The sequence below is a fragment of the Perca fluviatilis genome, chromosome 17 (genome assembly GCF_010015445.1).
Source record: "Perca fluviatilis chromosome 17, GENO_Pfluv_1.0, whole genome shotgun sequence".
In the NCBI taxonomy this organism is placed as follows: domain Eukaryota; kingdom Metazoa; phylum Chordata; class Actinopteri; order Perciformes; family Percidae; genus Perca; species Perca fluviatilis.
This window is the reverse complement of record NC_053128.1, coordinates 11,780,847-11,801,752: the sequence shown is the minus strand read 5'-3', so window position 1 is coordinate 11,801,752 and position 20,906 is coordinate 11,780,847. Positions and strand designations below refer to the sequence as shown.

Sequence of the window (20,906 nt, the reverse complement as noted above, 5' to 3'; positions counted from 1 at the left end):
TGGCAGATCTGTGTCAGGTAATTATCACCTCCTATTCTATCATATTTTTCATCCACTTTTTTGTATACATGATAGAATGAAGATGGAGTAGGAGCTGACTCTTAAGATGCATGTGCATTATCAAACTTAACTCCATAACATTTGGTAATTTATCTTATAATGACATATCTAATGATGTTTTAATTTCAAATATAAAAAAGTCTTGGTAAGATAAGCGTTCAGCTGGTGGTTAATGTGGTTAAAACTTGCCTCTGCATTGCTTAAATGAGTAGTTTGACATTTTGGGAAACATGGTTATTCATTCTTTTTTGCTAGATGGGAAGATTAATACCACTCATGCTTGTACTTTAAACATGTGTAGCCAGCAGCTGTTAGCGTAGCTTAGTATAAAGACTGGAAATGGGGGAAACAAGTACAGTAGCCTGGCTCTGTCATTGTAATTTATTTTTTTTAATTTCAAAAATATTGTCACCTTATGAATTTGTGCTAGCAAATATTTACCTATTTACACATTCAGCAGACACAGAGCAACAATAGAGTTAATTTAAAATCATGTTTCTGTCCACCTGAGGAATGCATGAATGATGGAAGTAAATATTTACTCTCCTTTTAGCTCTGGTTTGTTCTTGATTAATGTGTGAGAAGAATATCTGGCTATTTTGCCCCCAGATGTTCAACTTTATTCACCATGTAGTTGATAAATTTTGTCTGGCTTGCATTTTAGGCTGGGTAGGTAGTGTACACTGGGTTCATCATAGCTGCAGATATGGTGGTAATTCTACATGGGTTTCATTTAATGGTAATATAAAAAAAATCATCAAAAAAGATTAATACAGGCTTGAGAATGTGGGAACTTAAAATAACTAGCCTTTCAACTGCAAATAAAAGTTTTTAGGCACCATCTTAACAGTAGTTACTAATACAGTGGGTACATTTTGCTTAGCTACAATACTAATCTCTCTAAACCCTTGAAGTGGAGTATATTACCTTTCCCCCAAGAAAGACAAGCGAACCCTGATGAGTTAATCATGCAGCTCATTATGAAGCCAGCATGGTGCATGAGAATGTCAACAGTTTGTCTTGATCAGTATTCACAGTGCAGTCATTTTAAATGGTCATGGCCACAAGTGGAATAACTGCCTCATTATTTTGGGCACAGAATGAGTGGGCTGGGCCACGACGGCACCACGCAGCATCATTAAAGTCACCATCTTTGAGCACCGCAGCCATGGCCCTGGTACTGCCGTGGCTTGTTGTCCCGCCACGCTGGGGGGATGCATCAAATGTTTTCCTGTGCCAGTGTTTGCAGATTACTGGCGTGATCTGCACGCAAGACGTGCAGCGCTGGAGGCATCGCGCCATCGTGACGCAACGTGACCACCTGCATTGCAAGACCCACCGTATATCTCTAAAGACAACATGGTGCAGGCAATCTCTGCCGCCTACAGCTGGGCTTTTGTCTGGTCCTCTAGTGGCAACACAGGCAACGGCACAGACAACCGTAGCTTTGCCTGAGCTGCCCTCTGCAGCAGCATGTGCTTGTTTATCACCTCGGAACATATTGTCACTGTTCGGTCAAGCCCTGAAAGATGGCAAAACAAGACCGAGCAGGAGAGAACGAGACGGAAAAATATAGATGGAGGAAAAGAAGAGAGAGCATACAGGAAGAGCAGAGGAGAGAAAGGGAGCATCAGAAGATTGGCGAGTGCATCGTGCATGGGAGGGAGACTAATTAAGGAAGGCTGGATTAATTAGCCTTCCAGTCTGCCTGCCTCTCATACTCCCACTGAGCTTCATGCCAGTACAGGCCCCAAACCAACTCCCAAAAGCCAGCCCATCTATTGTTCCACGGATTTTTCATTCATTCATTGGAATGTCTGTTTTCCCTATCAATGCAGGCCACTGTGAGGTTTACAGCTACGCTGTAAATTCTGTAAATTACAGTAAACACCTTGAAAAAGACAGACATAACCTCATTCTTTTGCCTGTGCGCATGGAATTTACTGCAAGCCACATTTGGTTAATGATTATTTGCAATAGGGTGAAATGTTGTGTAGTTGGGGCATGGCCTTTACTTTGTGATGCAGTGCTCATGACACTTCCTACTCAGGTTGGACTGTGCACTGCAAACATTACAAAATACTCATTTCCAAGAGAAATAATTCAAGACTTTTCAAGAAATGTATCTTAGTAGAGAGAAAATCCCGCACACTGACCATTACGCAAGCAATAATTTATTAGAAAAATACAACGTTTCGGTCTCAGACCTTCATGAAGGTCTGAGACCGAAACGTTGTATTTTTCTAATAAATTATTGCTTGCGTAATGGTCAGTGTGCGGGATTTTCTCTCTACTATTTTTGATCTGTTGCCTTTGATCATATCCTACGCACCTGCCCGACAAAAGAGGTGTGCAAAAAAGTTTTTTTCAAGAAATGTATCTTGAAAGAAGAACAAATGAAGAAGGTCACTGCATTCAAATTGAGAAAAATGTAACTTCAGTTTGGAAAATACTTCCAACAAGTTAATTTAGATTAGAAATAGGTACAAAATAATCTCACTTTTTGAAAGAAAAGAACACTTAAATGAGTCAATTATAGACAAAAATACTTTTATTGTAAGCTAGTGATGCTAACACGGTTTTCTCAAGTTACATCATCCTCTTTGTTTGTCTTCCAACAAGTCCTCCAAACCACTCAACGATTTAAGTTGTTTATTCCTACATTCTAATACAACCCATAGAAGCATTTCATAAATTATCGCCCCTAGCAGTGCCAGGAAATACGACCCACAGGAGCGTTTTCTGTCCTGATATCTAAACCAGAGAATGTAACTATCCCGGTTTAAACACGTTAACTTTGTGAAATGGTCGCAGTTTGGTTACGTTAAGGCACAAAAACTACTTGGTTAGGTGTAGGCAACAACATTAGTTAGGGTTAGGGTTGAGGTAGAGTTTGTGGTTACGGGTTGGAATTCAGTGGCACTGGCCCATTGGTCTGAGAGTGAGAGTAGATGGAGGTATGATGGGGTCCAAAGGGCTTCTATTGAGCCGTGGGTAGATGGAGTGGTGGTTGTGTAGAGGCAACTCTGTCGCCCCAGACGCGGCCGGAGACAGGGGTACGATCCCCAGGCAAGTAGATCTATTAGGATCAAAGAGCAGAGGAGAGAGAAGAGGGTCTGGAGTTTGGAATAGGTACATTTTGGGAGGGAATGGGAGGGGAGCCAAGGTGTTTGTTTTAAGTTAACTGGACTGGTATTATGAACTAGAAGGAGTAAACATAATTATAAAGAAAAGACAACAATATCAAGAGTAAACTTAATTATAAAGAAAAGACAACGATAGTAAGAAATAATAATGCTAAGATTCTAAAAGGGGGGGGGTGGGGGATATATGGTAAGTGCTGAAATAATGCATAATTGGGATATGCAAGCATAAGTGCAAGGTGAAGGACATACAAATAACCATATGGGATAGGGCGGGAGGCCCAAACCATAATTAGCTAATGGTCTAGAAGAAGCTTAAAAGGGCTAGATTAATGTACAAAATAAAAATGCAAACATAAGTGCCATGTAAAACATGCAAGCAACCAAAAGGATGAAGCCAATAAGGGAGAGAAAGTACAGGTTTATATGTCCATTAAGGACATACAAACACATCTAACGGGGTTAAAAGCATGCAAAAATATCCAACTGGATGAACCAGTGGACTAGACAGGAATTTAGCAAGGTCTAAAGTCCTATATAACAAGTGCTAGTATCATGCTAATAGAATGAATGCAAACAAAAGTGCCAAGTGAGGTATACAAGCATCCAATACATAATAATAATAATAATAATAATAATAATAATAATAATAGGTTCAGGCAACACTATTAGTTAGATTTAGAAAGTTAGATTAGTTAGGGTTAGATTGTGGTTTGGGTTAAAGTAATACATCTGTTACAATACTTAACTTCCGGTTACGCACACAATGCAGAATGTAACGTAGTTCCATTTGTTCTGTAAAATAAAATCTCACCATTTACTTTTATTTTTAAAAGTGTTTTGGGACACGAACCCTGGTCTCATGGGTAGAAATCCTGTTGGTTTAACCCATCTACTGTACCACCGCAACCTACAGCCTTACGCGGAATTTGGTGCTCTTGTACTTCACCTCACCTTACTTCCTGCTTTGCTGCCGTCATAATTACTATAACCACTAGAGGGCGCTGCCACTATAAACTTTTTAACGTAACTGCTGCTTCAACAAATGACTCATGGTTTCTTGTCTTGCCACTCAGCTATGTGTTGCCCTGAGTAAATTAATTCAACATCAGTCCATCATGTCAAAGAGTATAGTATAGTATATCGTATGAGTGCTTAGTCTTGCACGGATACGATAATGCTTCGTCACCATATTCAAGGCGATGTTTTCGGCGGTACTTTGCTTCTTCACTGTGATCAAAATGGGATGAAAAGGCTTAGCAGATGATGTGAGATGAGCGTCTTTTGTTTCCATCTCAACAAATACAGTCAAAGAGACAAGTGTCCCATTTACCAAGTGGTCAAGTTAAGCTGGGAGCTCAACTGTCACAGAAGGGAGCAGAAACCATTTCAAATTGATCTTTAATATATTACTTTTTCTTCAGTGAGCTTGTAAGTTTCTTTTTTATTATATATATATATATATATATATATATATATATATATATATATATATATATATATATATATATAATTATTAGAGGAGGAATATTTGAATTGCCTATATAGTTTTTTGTTGTACTAATAAAGCCAAAGAAAATAATTCCCTCTAAAAATGACCCACTCTCGCAGTGACACTCCAGTCCAGAATGTAATTCAAACCTGCCTTTAGCTCTCCTTCACCTAGCCTGGCCCATCTAGGTTGGAATATGATGGGATAAATATTTATTGTGGGTCCTGGCTTTGATGGGCGGCATGGAAAGGTTGGAGAAAAAAAACAAAGTGCGAAAAAAAAGCTGGTGTCGCCATTTCAGGCCTGATTGACACTCCAGCTTGCAGCAAGTAATTCATTCTGAGAGGGAGGCAAAAGTGCCCCCTCTCCTTCTCCCAGCACAAGTTTATGATAATCCTAATAAATTATGATGCGCTGCACAGACATTAAAAACTCTGATTGGCACTAAATCAAACAGGCTGTGCCTCTCAGGTCAGAGAGAGCTGAGAGAGTGACTGTGCGTGTGCTCTCCCCAACTCCAACTATCAATTTCTCTCTGTCCTCAAATCCCACATCACTCCAGGTCACCTACCCAGTTTTCTCTTCTCTCTTCTTTTGTCTAACTCCTATCTTTTGGCTCAACTTGTATTTTCCCATTGCTTTGTGGTGTCCTTTCTTTACCACACTTTCTTTTGCAGCTGACTTGATAAATTTAGGTGACAGCGTAAATTGTTCCTCCTGAAAACAGTCTGAGACATGGATAATGGTCCTCAGTACCCTGGGAGTATGTGTTATTGTACCGGTCCTGTATTCGTCACAATTGCCTGAATTGCTCTATTTTTATCCTTTTTTTTTTTTCTCCAAGTGATTTAATTCACGGTTGAAAGGAAGAAGATTGACAGCCACCACTTTAATCTTAGCTGAGCACCTATGCACACTGTGCAGCTTACTCTACCATCATCAACTGTAGCGGTTATATAATTTCTTAACCCAAATCTGGTTAGCCAGATGTTGATTACTGCCCTGCACCGGCCCTTATGAGACAATTTGATAAAAAAATAAATAAAAAAAACTCCACCTGCCTTGATTAAAAAGAGTGACAAAAAAAAAATCTACTTAACTGTTTGAGTTGAGGGCAGTCCATCTCTTTATAAAAATGTAGGAATGCAGAATTTCATTATCATTGGTCAAGTACACAACTACTTAATTAATGCTTCTCCGCTCTAAAGATGGCACACTGGTCAAGGTTGGAAACTTTCTTGAGACATGTACGGGCTTGGTTATATCATCGTAGATAAGCTGCATTGTCAAATCAGACATGCACAAGTGAACAATTCAATTAATCAGAATAGAGTTAAAGGAGAGTGGCTGAGGTGATTACAATTTTCTATTTGCATTGATTGAGATGCACTTTGGAATACGGCCCATTTCAAATGTTCACGTCACAAAGAGCACATCCTCCCACTTGGCGAGAGCACCCAGTAAATCATACTCCCTGGTGCATGTTTTAATGCTGAGGGCAGTGACCCCATCCATTCGCAGACAGACTGCTAGTTAATGGTTATAATCAGTGGCACAATAGCAGTCAGCATCGTATCTCAAAGGCTGCACTCAGGTAAGATGAATGAATGAAATATAAGACACATTGCAGATGAAAAAGGCAGTCTCTTGATGGGTTCACCTACTGACCCATTAGATGAATTAGAGACCGGTCGAAGAAGAACAGACGCGGGATGGAATATGCAAAATTGGTTGCAATAAGAGTTAAGATACACTAACTTACGATTATATTCATTAGTCATTATCATTTTTACCGACCAACAGTCCAAAACCAAAACAAATATTCTAATCCCAATTATATAAAACAGATTTTTCGTATTTGAGAAGGTCAAACAGTAATGGAGGAGTTGGATAAGTTGTGCAACAGTTGGACAGCATGGGAGAAGTCTGTTGCAAACAATTCTTTTCTTTTTCAAATGCATAATAATGATCAGTCCGAGGATATCAATTTTGTCGCACAAAGAATATTTGCCGTTTTAGAGCTCGTAGAGCACACCAGTCTTTCACTTTATAAGTGATTATGAGGTAGTTGGGAGGGAACATGGAGTTGAATATTAATCTTGGAATGTGACTGTTTCTACAGAATAGGAGTAAACTGACTGACCCTCTCAGATGTTCCATGATTCACTTATGACTACTGCAAAAAATACATGATTACAGAGAAGTAAGTTTTAAAATGTACTGCAGCATTACCAAATAACTGTTTTACCCAAGGCTGTATCCCCAAACCAGTGCATCTGCCCAGGGGCCCAATTTAAAAAAAACAAAAAAGGGGGGGTCAGAATTGATGCAGGCAAACCAAAGATCTCTCTTTTTTTTAATTCCATTCCTTCTTCCTCCATGTCAAAACCTGGCGCCAACATTACCCTCAATGCAAACGGCAAACTTGGGTTGGTATGGGGATCTGGGCAAAACTGCCAATGTATGTGAATATTCTAGATGTTGCCATGTAGCTGCAATTAAATGCTCTTTTTGGAGGCTAGAACTGGAATTACACAGCCTGTCCCAGTGTAGAAATTGAGCTTGGCTCCACTCTATTGGATGATGTAATATTTAACATTTTTAGGATGCCTGATCTAAGAGGGCAAAATAATGTTTACGCCCCCCAGCAGATGGAAGGCTGGTTTGACACTATGTGTCATTGTCCATAGAGCATTAGAAACAGTCAAATCCTGACTGTGACAACAATTTGCAATTTTGTAAATGTGGTCTTCCCAAATTAATGTTATTACTGTATTATTATTATTTTTTTTTAAAGACGTTCAAATATTTTGTAAAGCAACATGTCGTGATTCATAACAGACAGGGCTCAGGTGGGTTTTGTACTCGTCCTCATTTCATTTTATGATCATCATTATCGGTGATCTTTCGTCACATTTCAAGAGACAGTCGATGAATACAGAGAGGGCTCATGGTCCCTAAGTAGCCTGACTAGCTTTATAGCACAATCAATTCCCAACGTATCCATTGTCAATTTTGTCAATACAGAGCTTTTATTACCTTGCTAATTCAATCGATAAGAGGGACCATTATATTTTGCCGTGAAATGGCCTCCAAATGTATGACATTTGTTACATGGAGCGTGTTATATTGTAGGACAGATATTGCTTCAGTATGTGTACTGGAAAGCTATGATACTGTAGTCTCCCTCTTGTCCGTCTCTTTTCAAATATGTCTTGGGATGTCTTTCTGAACAGTAGACAATGGCTTGGGACTTATTCTGAGAACGAGTGTTTATATTATGTTCTTCACAGCTTGGACATGTGAGGCTGGAATACTAAAGTGAAAGCCGTGGGAGAATAGAAGTCATCAATCATTAGAGCTGTATATTTCCCTGCATCCGAAGACAACCTGAATCCAGGCTAATGCAGCGAGGGCACAGAGTGGGATGCTGGAGGTTGACAGAGACAGGTAATTAACTAAAAATAATATGTGCTTGACACAGCAGAGGAAAAAAAGGGCTCAAAGAGGAATAAGAGACACAACAGAATGAAACCTCCGAGAATAGCCTAGCTGGAGAGATGAAGGTTATCTTGTGTGCAGGCATGAGTGGATGCTGCACATGCAGCAAGCCTGCTCCGACACCTACACGCTGGAGAAGAATCAAACTTGAAAAGGCATGGGAAACTTCATTAGATTTTCAACATCAATATACGTCACTCACCCACACCCCTTCATGTGAGTTCTTCATATACACAACATAAAAGAGCTGGCAGCACATCACAGCAGTATCGGAAATGTGATGTCTGATTGCTTTCGCGCCTGTGATACGAGCCTTGTTGGACTGGTGTAACTTGAGTGGCACCCTTACAAAGTGTACTCTTTGATTCAACAGATCCTCATACAACATTATAGGCCGAGTTCCAAAGACTCGAAAATGACACATATGACCGTTCTATTTACTGCCACATCGAGGCAGGATTTAATCATGTGACCATACTCATGTGACGGTTCTATTTAACGTAACGGCCGCAGTTTGAAACATGTCGTAAACATGTTTGAACTAGATAAGTTAAAGCAACAGAAGTCCTTAGGGTAAGTAAAACATCAGGCATTGGCTTAAAATGAGACACATAAAACTACTAAAATCAGGACATAACGTGACATCACGTATGTCATTGTGTCACACACTAAGGTGCTTAAAAGTAATAGGTAAAACTCTGAATTTCAAAATTACATTTTATTTTCGGTTTCCCACTCAACACAGACCTCGGTCTCCTGAGTGAAAGTCATCATGGGAAACGAAACATCCCGACCGTGTGAAGCATCTGATATTTTTGGGGTCATTGGATAAGGAAAATATATAACTGATTATGAGTGACATCCTCTAGCAGACACGGACATATTTCTGATTATTTCTTTGATACGGGTGTGACAATAGATTACAGAAAAGACAGGCTGTGGACTGTCAACAAAGTTAGTTTGATAAGTAACAAAAGGGTCTGAAGACCAAAACAATTACAATTGAACAGAAATAGTCTGAGAAACTATTAAATTAAGAAAAAGAAATAGTCTGTGACACTTTAAAGAAGCTCTTGACTATTTAGAGACAGACTGCAGAAGAAATAAAATAAGTAAATAGTCTGTGACACCCTAAGCGAGTTCTTGACTATTGAGAGATTTTTGTCTGCAGGGCTGTACCGGGTTTTTACGAAGGTTTGCTGAAGAAATAACCTAGCTTTGTGGTGATGACTACATTGAAAAATAAAAGCTTCTGTCATCATGGGAAACGAAACATCGCGATTGTGTGAAGCATCTGGACCCATTGTGGGTGAGATGTGTCAGAAATATGGACCGGATTGTTTGAGATGTCTGTCATATTGGTCTGGACTGAGAAATAGTCGTCTGGACTATTAAATAGTCGTTTGGACTATTAACAAAATAAAATAGTCATCTGGACTATAAGAAACGGGATGAGAAACTGTTTCCGGGTTTTTAATTAATTGTTTTCTACCTAACAGTGCCTAGCAGTGCCTAAAAGTACCTAGCAGTGCCTAACAGTACCTAACAGCACCTACCAGTGCCTAACAGTGCCTAACCGCACCTAGCATTGCCTAACAGTGCCTACCAGTGCCTAACAGTGCCTAGCAGTGCCTAAAAGTACCTAGCATTGCCTAACAGTGCCTACCAGTGCCTAACAGTGCCTAGCAGTGCCTAAAAGTACCTAGCATTGCCTAACAGTGCCTAACAGAGCATAGCAGGGCCTAACAGTACCTAGCAGTACTGAACAGTGCCTAATAGTGCCTAACAGTACCTAACTAGGCCTAACAGTACCTATAACAGTGATTATTGTCTTTTAGTGTTTTTTTTAATTGTTTTTAATAGTTTTGTAACTGCTCTTTCATGTTTCTGTCAGTTCTTTAAATTCTTATACTGCACTGTACATTTTATTCTTGACTCTGAATGTTTTTAATTGTTTTATGACTGCTCTTTCATGTTTTATGTAAAGCACTTTGAATTGCCCTGTTGCTGAAATGTGCTATATAAATAAAGCTGCCTTGCCTATAGTTGTTGTACCCGTACACAACCCCAACCTGTCTTGGAATTGGAACATGGAATTTGGGCCTCTTACTTTGTCACCTCGCTCCCTACGTTTGCTCTTGCGATAATGACCAGCCACGAGAGTACGCCACCTAACAAGAAACGCAATTGTCGGTCGTTGTCAGAGCTGCTTGCACGATCAACCTATATGGTCGTTTTGTTTGGGTGAGGAAAGGCTGTTTGATTTTAATAATTCATGTAACCTAATTTGTTTGAATGGGATATTCAACTGAAAGAGCTTAATTGTGTGTGTTAATTTGAATTCATGAAACCACGGAAAATCCCAACAAAAGCGCACGGAACAAACACATGTAGGCTGAGTCCATGGCAGCGGCCCGGGTTTGAATCCAACCCGGGGCCCTTTGCTGCATGTAATCAGCCTTTTCTCTTTACTCCCTTTCCTGTCATTCTGCAGCTGCTCCATAATAAAAAAAATGTGATGTAAATGTAATGAACTATAAAAATAAAATTTGACCATCACCAACAAAACCTACAACAAGCATAAACACAACATTTATAGATTTCCACACAAAGACTTTAACTGCAGCTTTTAAAGCGTTGGAACTGTGATCATTTATCCTTGATTAAGAATCACGCCATCATCGCAAACAAGGTTATTTTGTGCTGTGTACATGGGAAGGCAACAACTAGTTATTTTTTCATTATAAAAAGTAATTTTTATTGGCAAATGATTTTAACAATAATAGTCTATCTTAACTCCAATTACATTAATAATAATTGTTGTTGATTCATTTTCTGTCTATCGACTCCATTAACCAACTAATTGTTTCAGCACTACAATGAACTTAAGGAAAATAATAACTTGCATGTTGCCAGTACTGAGAGGGAACCATGTACGGTTATCTGGGCCTGTAGAGTATGTTCTTTAAGGTTATTGACAGTAAATGCAATTGTGTTTTGGGGCATAATGACCAAACAAGTTTGACACAATTTTGATCAAAAGTGCCCTTTAAGTCTATGAAAACACACACCATCGTCAGTGCATAGCCATTTTAATATGACAGTTGAGAAAAACATACCAATCTGCTGGGCCTTGCTTCGGACTTATTATCTTACTTCAAAAAAAGCTTTGAGCCATCACCGATAAGAGGATGGACAGCTGTCCGTGGACAAAGGCCTGTGTGTCTTTGTGGACGGACGCCTGCCAATCTAGCTGTCGAGTCTGGATGACTGCCTGATTTATCTGGCTTTCTAACCGCTTCTCCTGTCCGCCTGTCGACTGCTCCATCCTGTTGAACGTGCTTTTCTACCAGGTTCACTTGCCTACCTGTCTTACTCTTCTTCAACCCCGAGCCAGTCTATCTTTTCCGCCTGTTGAATCTGCTGAACATGGTGACTTAAATGCTGTCAGTACCAATAAAGACACATACACACATACATCTCAAGGTCTTAATGTCTTAATAATTAATGTGTTTTAATACAATGAATTATTAAAAGTTTGGCAAAGAAGTTGACATTTTCATCTATTAGAAAAAGCTGAATTTGAAAAAATGTACAGTTAAGCCAAGGGTTTCATCCTCACTCATCACAGAAACAGAATCAGCTTTGAAGAGCCCCCATTATTTTCTTTGGGGGGGGCATTTTCTCCATCTTTTAGGGTGTTGATCAATCAAAACAGTGGGCCAGGTGACCAATCGGATGCTTTTTGAACATCAAAGCATGTAAACCTCTTCTAGTAGACCAAGAGTACAAATAAGACGCTGATATGGCGTACCACAGGGGCTCTTTAATGGCCAAGTAAGTGTGAACACATACAAGGAATTTGATTCTGGCTTTTTGTTGCTCTCAATGTACATACACAGAAAAATACTTAAGGCTAATAGCATGACCACAAAGCTGAATGAACAAAGAAACACTGATGCACTGTGTTTTCAAAATGCACCGACTCATTATTCTAAAGTTCTTTTTTTTGTATAATATCACACTACTGTGGTCAGTTTGTAGTCACCAGAGATGGGGACTCGAGTCTGAGACTCTGACCCGAGTCACACTTAAGTCGCACAAACAGCTGATTTCTTGACTTGCGAACTAAAAGACTTTAGACTTGGCTCGGACTTCGTGACTCGTCAGCAACTGTTTTCATGCAATTATTGCTTTTTAAATCTAAATTAATTCATGTATTTCTATTTTCTTTTATTGCCGCATATATGTTGGGGAAATGTATGAAGAGCTGCATGTCCCCTGCCCTTTGCCATAATGTGCAACGTAACACATGCGCTATTCCTGCATGTCGTATATGAAAAAATGCAGTGACGATGGCGACACCAAGTCCTCCCGGAGTTGTGCCTTTTGTCATTAGTTTTGCTTTCAATAACTTCGTAAACAGTGGCAGTAAGCGAAAAGCTACATGCAAGGTATGTGGCACCAAGATAAATGATGCCGGATCAACAACGTCGAACTTCATCAGGCATCTCAAAACACACCCAGATAGGTCAGTCACTTGCTATTGTGAAAGAGACGTTCAATTTAGCATATATCGACACAGGTAACAAGCTAACCATCGCAAAGTGTTGTGCTAATGCTGGAAACGGGCAAATTCTTTATAGTTGTATCCATATGATGTGACAGACTTAGGTTAATATTTCACTAGGTTGTTGTTAAATAGCATTACAGAAAGTATCAGATCTCACATGTTTGCACAGTGGTTGATATATTAACTTTCAATTTAGATGTTTCCCTTAAACTTTGAACACTGAAAAATGTAATGCATGATGAGGATGGGCTTCACAGCCAGTTAGTAACACAGACAAACATGTATTATTTGGTGCAGATAGCAAAATGTTGAAAAATACAGTTATGAAATTGAAACAGAGTTCTTAATTTATGTTTCTTCAGATTGCATTGCAGTAGACCCCATAAAGTTATCCTACAACTGATCCTGAACTTTGATACTGTAGGCCTACTGTATGGATGGTAGCTACAGGACATGCTTTGAATTCATAAGATTTAACAGTTAGGGACAGATCAGATGGCCAGAGACTTGACTAGGACTTGTTGTAAAAGACTTGACCTTGCCGCTCAAAGACTTGAGAATCGACTTTGACTTCCAAAAAATGACTTGTGAACATCTCTGGTAGTCACTACCCGGCTGCATCGTTGCTGTCGTGAATACTCATCTGACCAGTAACATCACATCCCTTTTTCAGGGCAGTTCATTGTATACAAGGCTGGGGACCTCGAGTATATAGGTACAGTTGCATTAAAGTCCATTAATAGAACTGATAAAGATGGATATTTTCACATCATAACAGGTGCAAGAAATACAACAGAAGATCCAGGGAGACGTCAGTCATGCACAGTGTGTACATGCCCACACAGTGCTGTGAAGAGGTGTAATCAGTTAAGTGGAAACAGCTGAGGGGGTGTACCAAGGACACTCTGCAGTGGTGACCCCTACAAGGGTTCCTGAGATGATTTTGGGTTAGGGAGTAATACAATTCTGCCATTTTTCTTTATTCTATATGTGACTTCTTTCATAGATATGAAAGTACTATTGCAAGAGACATGCATGTCAGTGAAAGGATAATGTACTTTGTTCTTTAGTTAGGAACAGATTAAAAAAGCAGACCAGATAACAGACACCCTATTCACACAAAGATCTGTGGTCTTTTAATACTCTGTCCACCCACAGAGAACTGCAAAGACGAGGCCTCTACCCTCTTTTTAGAGCGCATTTCTCTTAATTACACTACTTGGTTAATAAGGACGAGCTATAAAATTGGATAACAACTCTTCCTAGAAGTAATGGATTGAGAGTTTAGTTCCTTGAAAGATGCAGTCTTTAATTCTAAGTAAGTGTCTTGACAGAAGGTCCCAAGAAACCTATTAAACAGAAATATAAAATTGACTTTGGAAAGCTGAAATATTTTCCTTTGACAGCAGAGTTATGCAAGGATGACAGGCTAATTAATTATACTTGACTCATACTTGACTCATTGTTAATTCATTAAATGGCACATCATTTTCTGGTAAGTGAACAAGTCTGCACAACTTCAGCAGAAGTGCTTCGTTCAAAAGTGTTATTAAAATATTAAAAAAACGTGATTGAAAAAGAGCCTATCATAGGGATGTCTTAGTCACCTTTTACTTCTTCATGTTATATCTCTTTAGGCCTTAAGAGATGCGTTGCTGCAGGTAATTAGCTGTCTACTTAGATGCAGGTCCATGACTGACCCAACTTCCCTCATACTTACTGGTTTACAATTTGAATTTTGTGACTAATGTGCAAGGTGATAGTAAGGCTGAAAATGGTCCTATACTGTAGTTACTGAAGAAAAGTTAGTGCTTCATTGGGCTGGATCCACACTAATCTCCAACCTTCCTTTCCTTCCTTCCTTCCTTCCTTCCACACAACTGCCATGCAATTAATATTACAAACAAGACACCTACAACCAACTGTAAAAATAAATAAATAAAAAGTCTTGATTAGTACACTAAAATCAAAAGAGATGTATTTATAGTTACACAATCTCCTTATCAAGGATTTTGTTTATTGTAGTTTTATTTTCTTAAAAATAAAGCTTAATCACTCTGAAGAAATTACTTTCTTAAGTAATATGTTAGGATTCTAAATCAACAACCTGCCTTATTCCTTCTTGTTTTAAGATACAGATGACACAAATGTGGAAAGGGAAGTTTATTATTAATGTATGATAGATGCTAGTTAAGGGACATTTTCTAATGTTGTCTCCAATTAAATAATATGAAAAAAAAATGTGAAGACAGCTGAACACCTTTCAGTCTGGGGCAAGCAACTCGGGGGCTCTAATTTGATATTAGCCTTTCAGAATTTGTTCCGAGTCAGTAATATGGACTTATTTTATTATAACCCAATTTATAAAATAGACACTTATTTTTGTCATTCACAATATGTCATTGTCATCAATATGGAGGGCTGAATAGAACAAGCTGTGTAGAGCAGCATTACTTGTATAAGTAGGTAGTGAAGCATGTAAGAGGCAGTAAAAAGAGAGAACAGTGTGAAACAAATCATGCACAGCTTTAAAAAATAGCTTTGAATGTGAACAGGCCACCAGGGAAAACAAATAATAAAAAAAAGGTACAAAGGGAGTACATCAGATGTAAATTGTAAAATTTTAAGATAAGTACAGTCTCACCGACAAGTATCACGAATAACAGAGGCAGTGCATCAGAAAGCTTAGCATTAATGATGCACTTGGGTTGCATTGTGGAAACTGGGAGGAAAAGAAAAGTCTTGCTGCTTTTCCAGGTAATGTAATTGCTATATTGCTGATCTAGCACCCTCATTAAGCATGGATCAAACGGCGGTGCAGAAAGCAGCGGCATGGAACCGGAGTGTGAAACAGACAGGATTAGCGGATGAGAGAGATGTTCTCTCACGCACAGTGCATGTTTGAAGTCTCCTACATGGCTAATTGTCGACTGAAGACAGTAGCATCTAGAAGTTCAGCCTCCCCACTGAATTACAGATAGCTCACTTGCCCTTGGCTAGCCTCCCAGTGTTTGTGTTGATTTTTTCTGAGCAATTAACAATCTGACACCATAACCTTGGACTGTAGAAAGAGGGAGAGACAAACAGGGAGAGAGGGGAACTGCTTCATTTCATAACACATCGCTACTACTTTGCAGTGAAACAGGAGAAATTAGCAACAACATATTTTTACTTTAAAACTTTGAACAAAAATGTGTCCATTCTCCATTTCAGAGTCTTACATAATGCTCTATGACTGACACAGAAGTATATCATTTTGAGTGCAAAGCCTACAATGAAAGCATCCAATAAACGCCACAAAATGCTTTCTCATATTCTAACAATTTGACGAATCTGCTAAAATAGACTAAAGCTAGAGTTCAAACTGTGGATATAAATCGAGTAAGCAGATACAGTTTGTAAGCAGATGTGCATGCCTCAATTTTAAACAGCCCTCACTGGAAAAACTAAATTGATGGTACTGTGTTCAACTTCTTAAAATTACCCGTTTAGGTTTCCTGACCAGCAACCTAATGTGCTCGTGAATAATCACTGTGCTCTCGACGTACGAGAGATGAAAGTAGCATGACTTTATACTGCGACAAAAGGTCACAGGAAGGAATTTGGGTGGTCTGTTTGGTGTTAAAAGTGTGTCACTGTCACTTACCCTAATCATTAACATGGATGTTAAGCAACAGATCTATTAGAGGGAGCTTGAACAAATCCGTCTTGCACTGACCAACTCACATGTAACTCCCCGGGCAAATAAGTACAGAGGTTTTAAAATTTCTATCTCGTGTAGGTCTGCCTTTTTTTTTTTTCCCCAAAGTTCTTAGTCGTGTCTCGCTTGAACTACTGGCTACACGGCCCCCACGATTTCCGATGGTACTGCTCCATTTCATCTGTAAACTTTCAGAAAATGTGCAGATATACGGATGAAATTAATGCAGAGTACGGACAAAAGGCTCTGTCCATATCCGTATCCAACGTTGAGAACGAATATGCCTTAAGAGGGAAATCGAGCAAATGCAAGGCCACAGGTCAGCAAGTGTTAAATGATGACCGTATGAAAGTTAGCAGACAGGTGTGAATAATTTCCCAAGAGTAATTTCCCTCTATGCTGTAGCGAGTTACTATTGGGACTGCAATGAGAACAACCTCAGCATGATGCTCTATAAGACCTATTCAGAAACATGGTTAAAAGGGCAAGGGCAGTATATTCACAAGAAGCCGATGCCATTTAATTTGTCTTGGTTTTAGTATCAGATGTGAGGTTTCTTAAAAATGGTAACAATATTAATCAATTCAAAGACAACTATATGCAGTGTGCCATTATAGTGGATGAGATTGTAGTTTAGAAAAGGTCAGCAGCAGTATCAGATTAAGGGACAAGGAGGTAGTCAAAATGGCACAAAGCTGTCCTGCTGGTGGAAATGAGTTTCAGGATAAGTTGGGTAAGTTGGTAAGTAGTTTATATCGACGACGTTTCATTTACGGGATACTTCCGGTTCTGCCGGACGTTCTGTCGGATGTCCCTCACCTTCCGCTTTCTTTGGTTTGGCATTCTAAACTCCGGTCCATTTACGAGGACTATGGCATGCTCCTCAGATCTCTGCAGGTTAAATCCAGACAGCTAGCTAGACTATCTATCCAATCTGAGTTTTCTTTTGCACGACTAAAACAACTTTTGAACGTACACAAGTTCCACCGAAACAACTTAGTTCCTTACCGAGGCTATTTTGCAGAGGCACCGTTGCTGCTTCTGGCACTTAGCGGCACCCAAGGCGATTGTGATTGGTTTAAAGAAATGGCAATAAACCAGAGCATTTTTTTCCCCTATCCAGGAATGTTGCGTGAAAGGGTCAGACCTTCCTCCGGTCTAGCAATGCAAGACTGGGTAACATGAGATGGTAGTGAGTTTATTAGGGGTGGCACCACTGGGTAGATGTGACCGCAGGTTAAGCATATCAACATAATTATTAAAGAAGAGGATTCAAGCCACTTTGTGTTGTTTAGTTCACTCGGGTTCAGACCGCCAAGGATACAAATAATGTGCTGATTTGCATGGACGGCTGTAGAGGCCCAAGGATGATGATAGGATTGCTTGACACAGATGTACAAAGTAAAGGAAATGAGTAGAGAAGAAAGGAATTGTCGGAAAAAAGTGTTAACATGTGGTCTGGCCAGGTTACAAAATGTGGTTACAGAAAAAACAAAAATGGCAAAGGGATGTTCTAATACATGAAAAGTTGACATGAGATCAGGTCAAATCCTCTGCCCATATCAAGAGCACAGCTAGAAAGGAAAAGATCGAAAGAAGATAGAAATGAAATGATACAAATAATCCTCTCTGTGGGAAGCTTGGAGTGACGTAGGAAAATGAGGATTGCCTCATCTTCAGACAATTCACTAAAAAGGCTGCCAAATTCACATCCATGGATCAAAGGATCAGGTGGACCTGGGGGCCAATAAAGGACAATCAGGTGAAGAGGTCCAGGGTGAGTTATAGTGATGGTACAGAATCCAAATGAAAGACATAGTATGAGTGACACAAGAGGAATAAGCAATTCCCACTGAGAGGAGATGAACAGACCTGAGCGGCTATGGCCTGGAGCCTGAGGAGAGGCAGCGAGACTGTGAGGTGGAGAGAGCACAGCAGGTGCTGCTGCTGCTGCTTTCTGCCGGGTGATTTATGTCCATGCGATTGCAACAAAATGTAGAAACAAGATCGGAGCACATTCTGAGATGAACTCAGGACTTTGTGAACTGCTGACTGATAGTTCCTGTCTCCCCTCTACAACGGTTTAAGATGAGACAAAAGGGACAGATAAAGCTGGCTGGAGAGGACGCATTTTCAAGGATATCGGAAGAAACAAAATGGAGGAGAGTGCAGGGATGGAAAGGAAGCCAGGCCTTCAGTCACTTTTCCTCTATATGTTCACACAAATAGATTAAATAATTTCCATGCAATATGGCTTATTGCTATGGCTATGACTATAGCTAAGCAGGGTGTGCTGAAAAAAACAGGATGCCAAATCGACATGCTTTTGACAATACCAATCACCTAAAGGTGTATTGAGTTAATTAGGAGATTGCAGAAAGCATGAGAGAGAGGGACAAAGTAGGCCTTGAATAAAAAAAAAAAAAAAACTGTACGTCTCATGTATGGCCTTGCTAACATTGCATAGCCATTTCAACTGGATGGCATGTTTGTCTTAAGCCCCTTTCACACATGCACTGCAATCCTGAAATTACATAATGCAATACAAACATATGATACATCTTTATTGAAAAAAGGTTATGTGAAAATCCACAATACTTCAAGAGAACAACATTTGGCACCAGTGTTGTGCTGCCTCTCTGACTGCCAATTGTTTTTGTTTTTTTAACAAAAATTAATGATGGTTTCATTAGCTTTGTATAAAAGTATTTTATTGATATTCAGGGTAGGCTATGTTATGAACACATCTCACCTTAAAAGAAGAAAAATATGTGTTCAGCTAATGGCCTAATTTCAATTAACTGTATGTGCCAACTTCCCTCCCTTAAGTATAGCTTATATAAGGAGAAGGTGGAGAATTGGAATTAGTGAACCTACTGAAGACCATATGATAACATTTTTGTCCATGAGAATTAGAACTGTATAATTGTAAAAAAAACAAAAAACTAACTATTGAGAGCCCGACACAGTTGGCAATATATTCTACTTTTTTACCATGTACTTTTGCTGAAAGAATGACTCACTTGACTCTCTCCTTCATCATCTTCCTTTTAATTACTTGATCTATTCCTAGCTCTTATTTCTTTTTTGGCAATTCCTTCATATGCTTGTTTAACTACAAATATTTCCAGTACCTTTTTTTTTTTCCTCAGAGTTGTTACACTCAGCCGGCTCTGTAATGTCAATTTGGCCTTCGCCCTTCTTAGAATGGGTTAATTCCTGCTTTACTTGGCTCACAGATAAAAGAGTCCGCTAAATTGCCAAGTTCAATCAAGTCAAGTTTAAAGGCTAATGATAGATGCAGTGATTTCAATGGTAAACAGCAGGCCCGCTTCTAACTTACACTGATGGAGAGGCTGCACAGTATTTTGTGTGTGGTCCCTGAGTGAAAGTGTGTGTGTGTGTGTGTGTGTGTGTGTGTGTGTGTGTGTGTGTGTGTGTGTGGTGTGGAGGGGGGGACCTTTGATAGATAATTTCTCCTACTGGGCCTCCCTTGACCATGAGTGTAAAAATAGTCCGATCCAACTGGCATTGGGGCATCAGGAATGAAGATGATTGTTGGAAATGACAATCCGCCACGTTATCCCTTTACATGTGACTTACTGGAAGTCAACCATAGGGATGTAACGATTACCGTTGTAACGGTGAACCACGGTAAAAATGTTGATAACAATTACAGTTTTCATTTAAAATATCATTATCACAGTGGATTACCACAGTGTGGAAACCGCGTGTTCCCAGCTTCATCAGAGTCTCCTGAAGTTGCCGCGCAGGCGCACTACGTAGCCTAGAGTGCGTTTCTTGAAGTTGGAATCATGGCGGAAGGAGGAGATGACAGCGCTCAGGACATTTATCAGCCTTGTACAAAAGGCCACAGTAACACTTGCTCTCTCTCTGGAGATGATTGAACAATCAGTGACGAGAGTCATCGCTTTGATCTGCTGCCAATCACTCGCGCTCAGACAGGAGAAGGGGACAGAACAGCCGCTGTTAATGGACTTTTTTTCTTTATCATTCCTTTCCCGTTTTCAGACTTGTTGAAGTGATGTGTGTAGCCAAGAACGTAAGTTAAAAACTATTCTGTAGCTTGCTAAACTATCATGGGTTTTACTGCCTTGTTATCTGTGTAAACATTAAAGTTACATTTATTCATATTTCAATAAGTGTTCTGCTACGATGTGGATAAGTTTAGCCCGTGTTACAACATGACATTTATTTGGAGGGAGAGAGAGATATATTATCACCTTAATAATATTGCTGTGTTTCTTATTGCATTGCTGATAGATGTGCATATTGTTTAATATTACTTGTGCAGCCACGTGTTAATATTCAGGTTGTGTTAGGGCAATTTTCTAGCAACATGCAATGCCAGTAAACAGACTAGCGCCGCGGAGCCACGTGCTTAGCTATTAAAGGTGTATTACACGGTTGGCTCGG

General features: G+C 39.5%; 1 protein-coding gene across 5 annotated transcripts in view; it reads right to left on the bottom strand.

Moving 5' to 3' along the window:
- Positions 1–20,906, bottom strand: part of LOC120545789 (leucine-rich repeat transmembrane neuronal protein 4) — a 121,719-nt gene that overhangs the window by 85,564 nt on the left and 15,249 nt on the right. For 2 of the 5 annotated variants that reach the window (XR_005636745.1, XM_039780375.1), the window contains exon 3: positions 2,630–3,139. The exons of the other annotated variants lie outside the window; for them this stretch is intronic. Coding sequence is in view for 1 of the 2 variants with exons in the window: in XM_039780375.1 (XP_039636309.1) it covers positions 3,041–3,139 (99 nt within the window). In the remaining variant the exon portion in view is untranslated. Of the gene's footprint in view, positions 1–2,629; positions 3,140–20,906 lie in introns of those variants that run through there. 5 annotated transcript variants of the gene reach the window in all.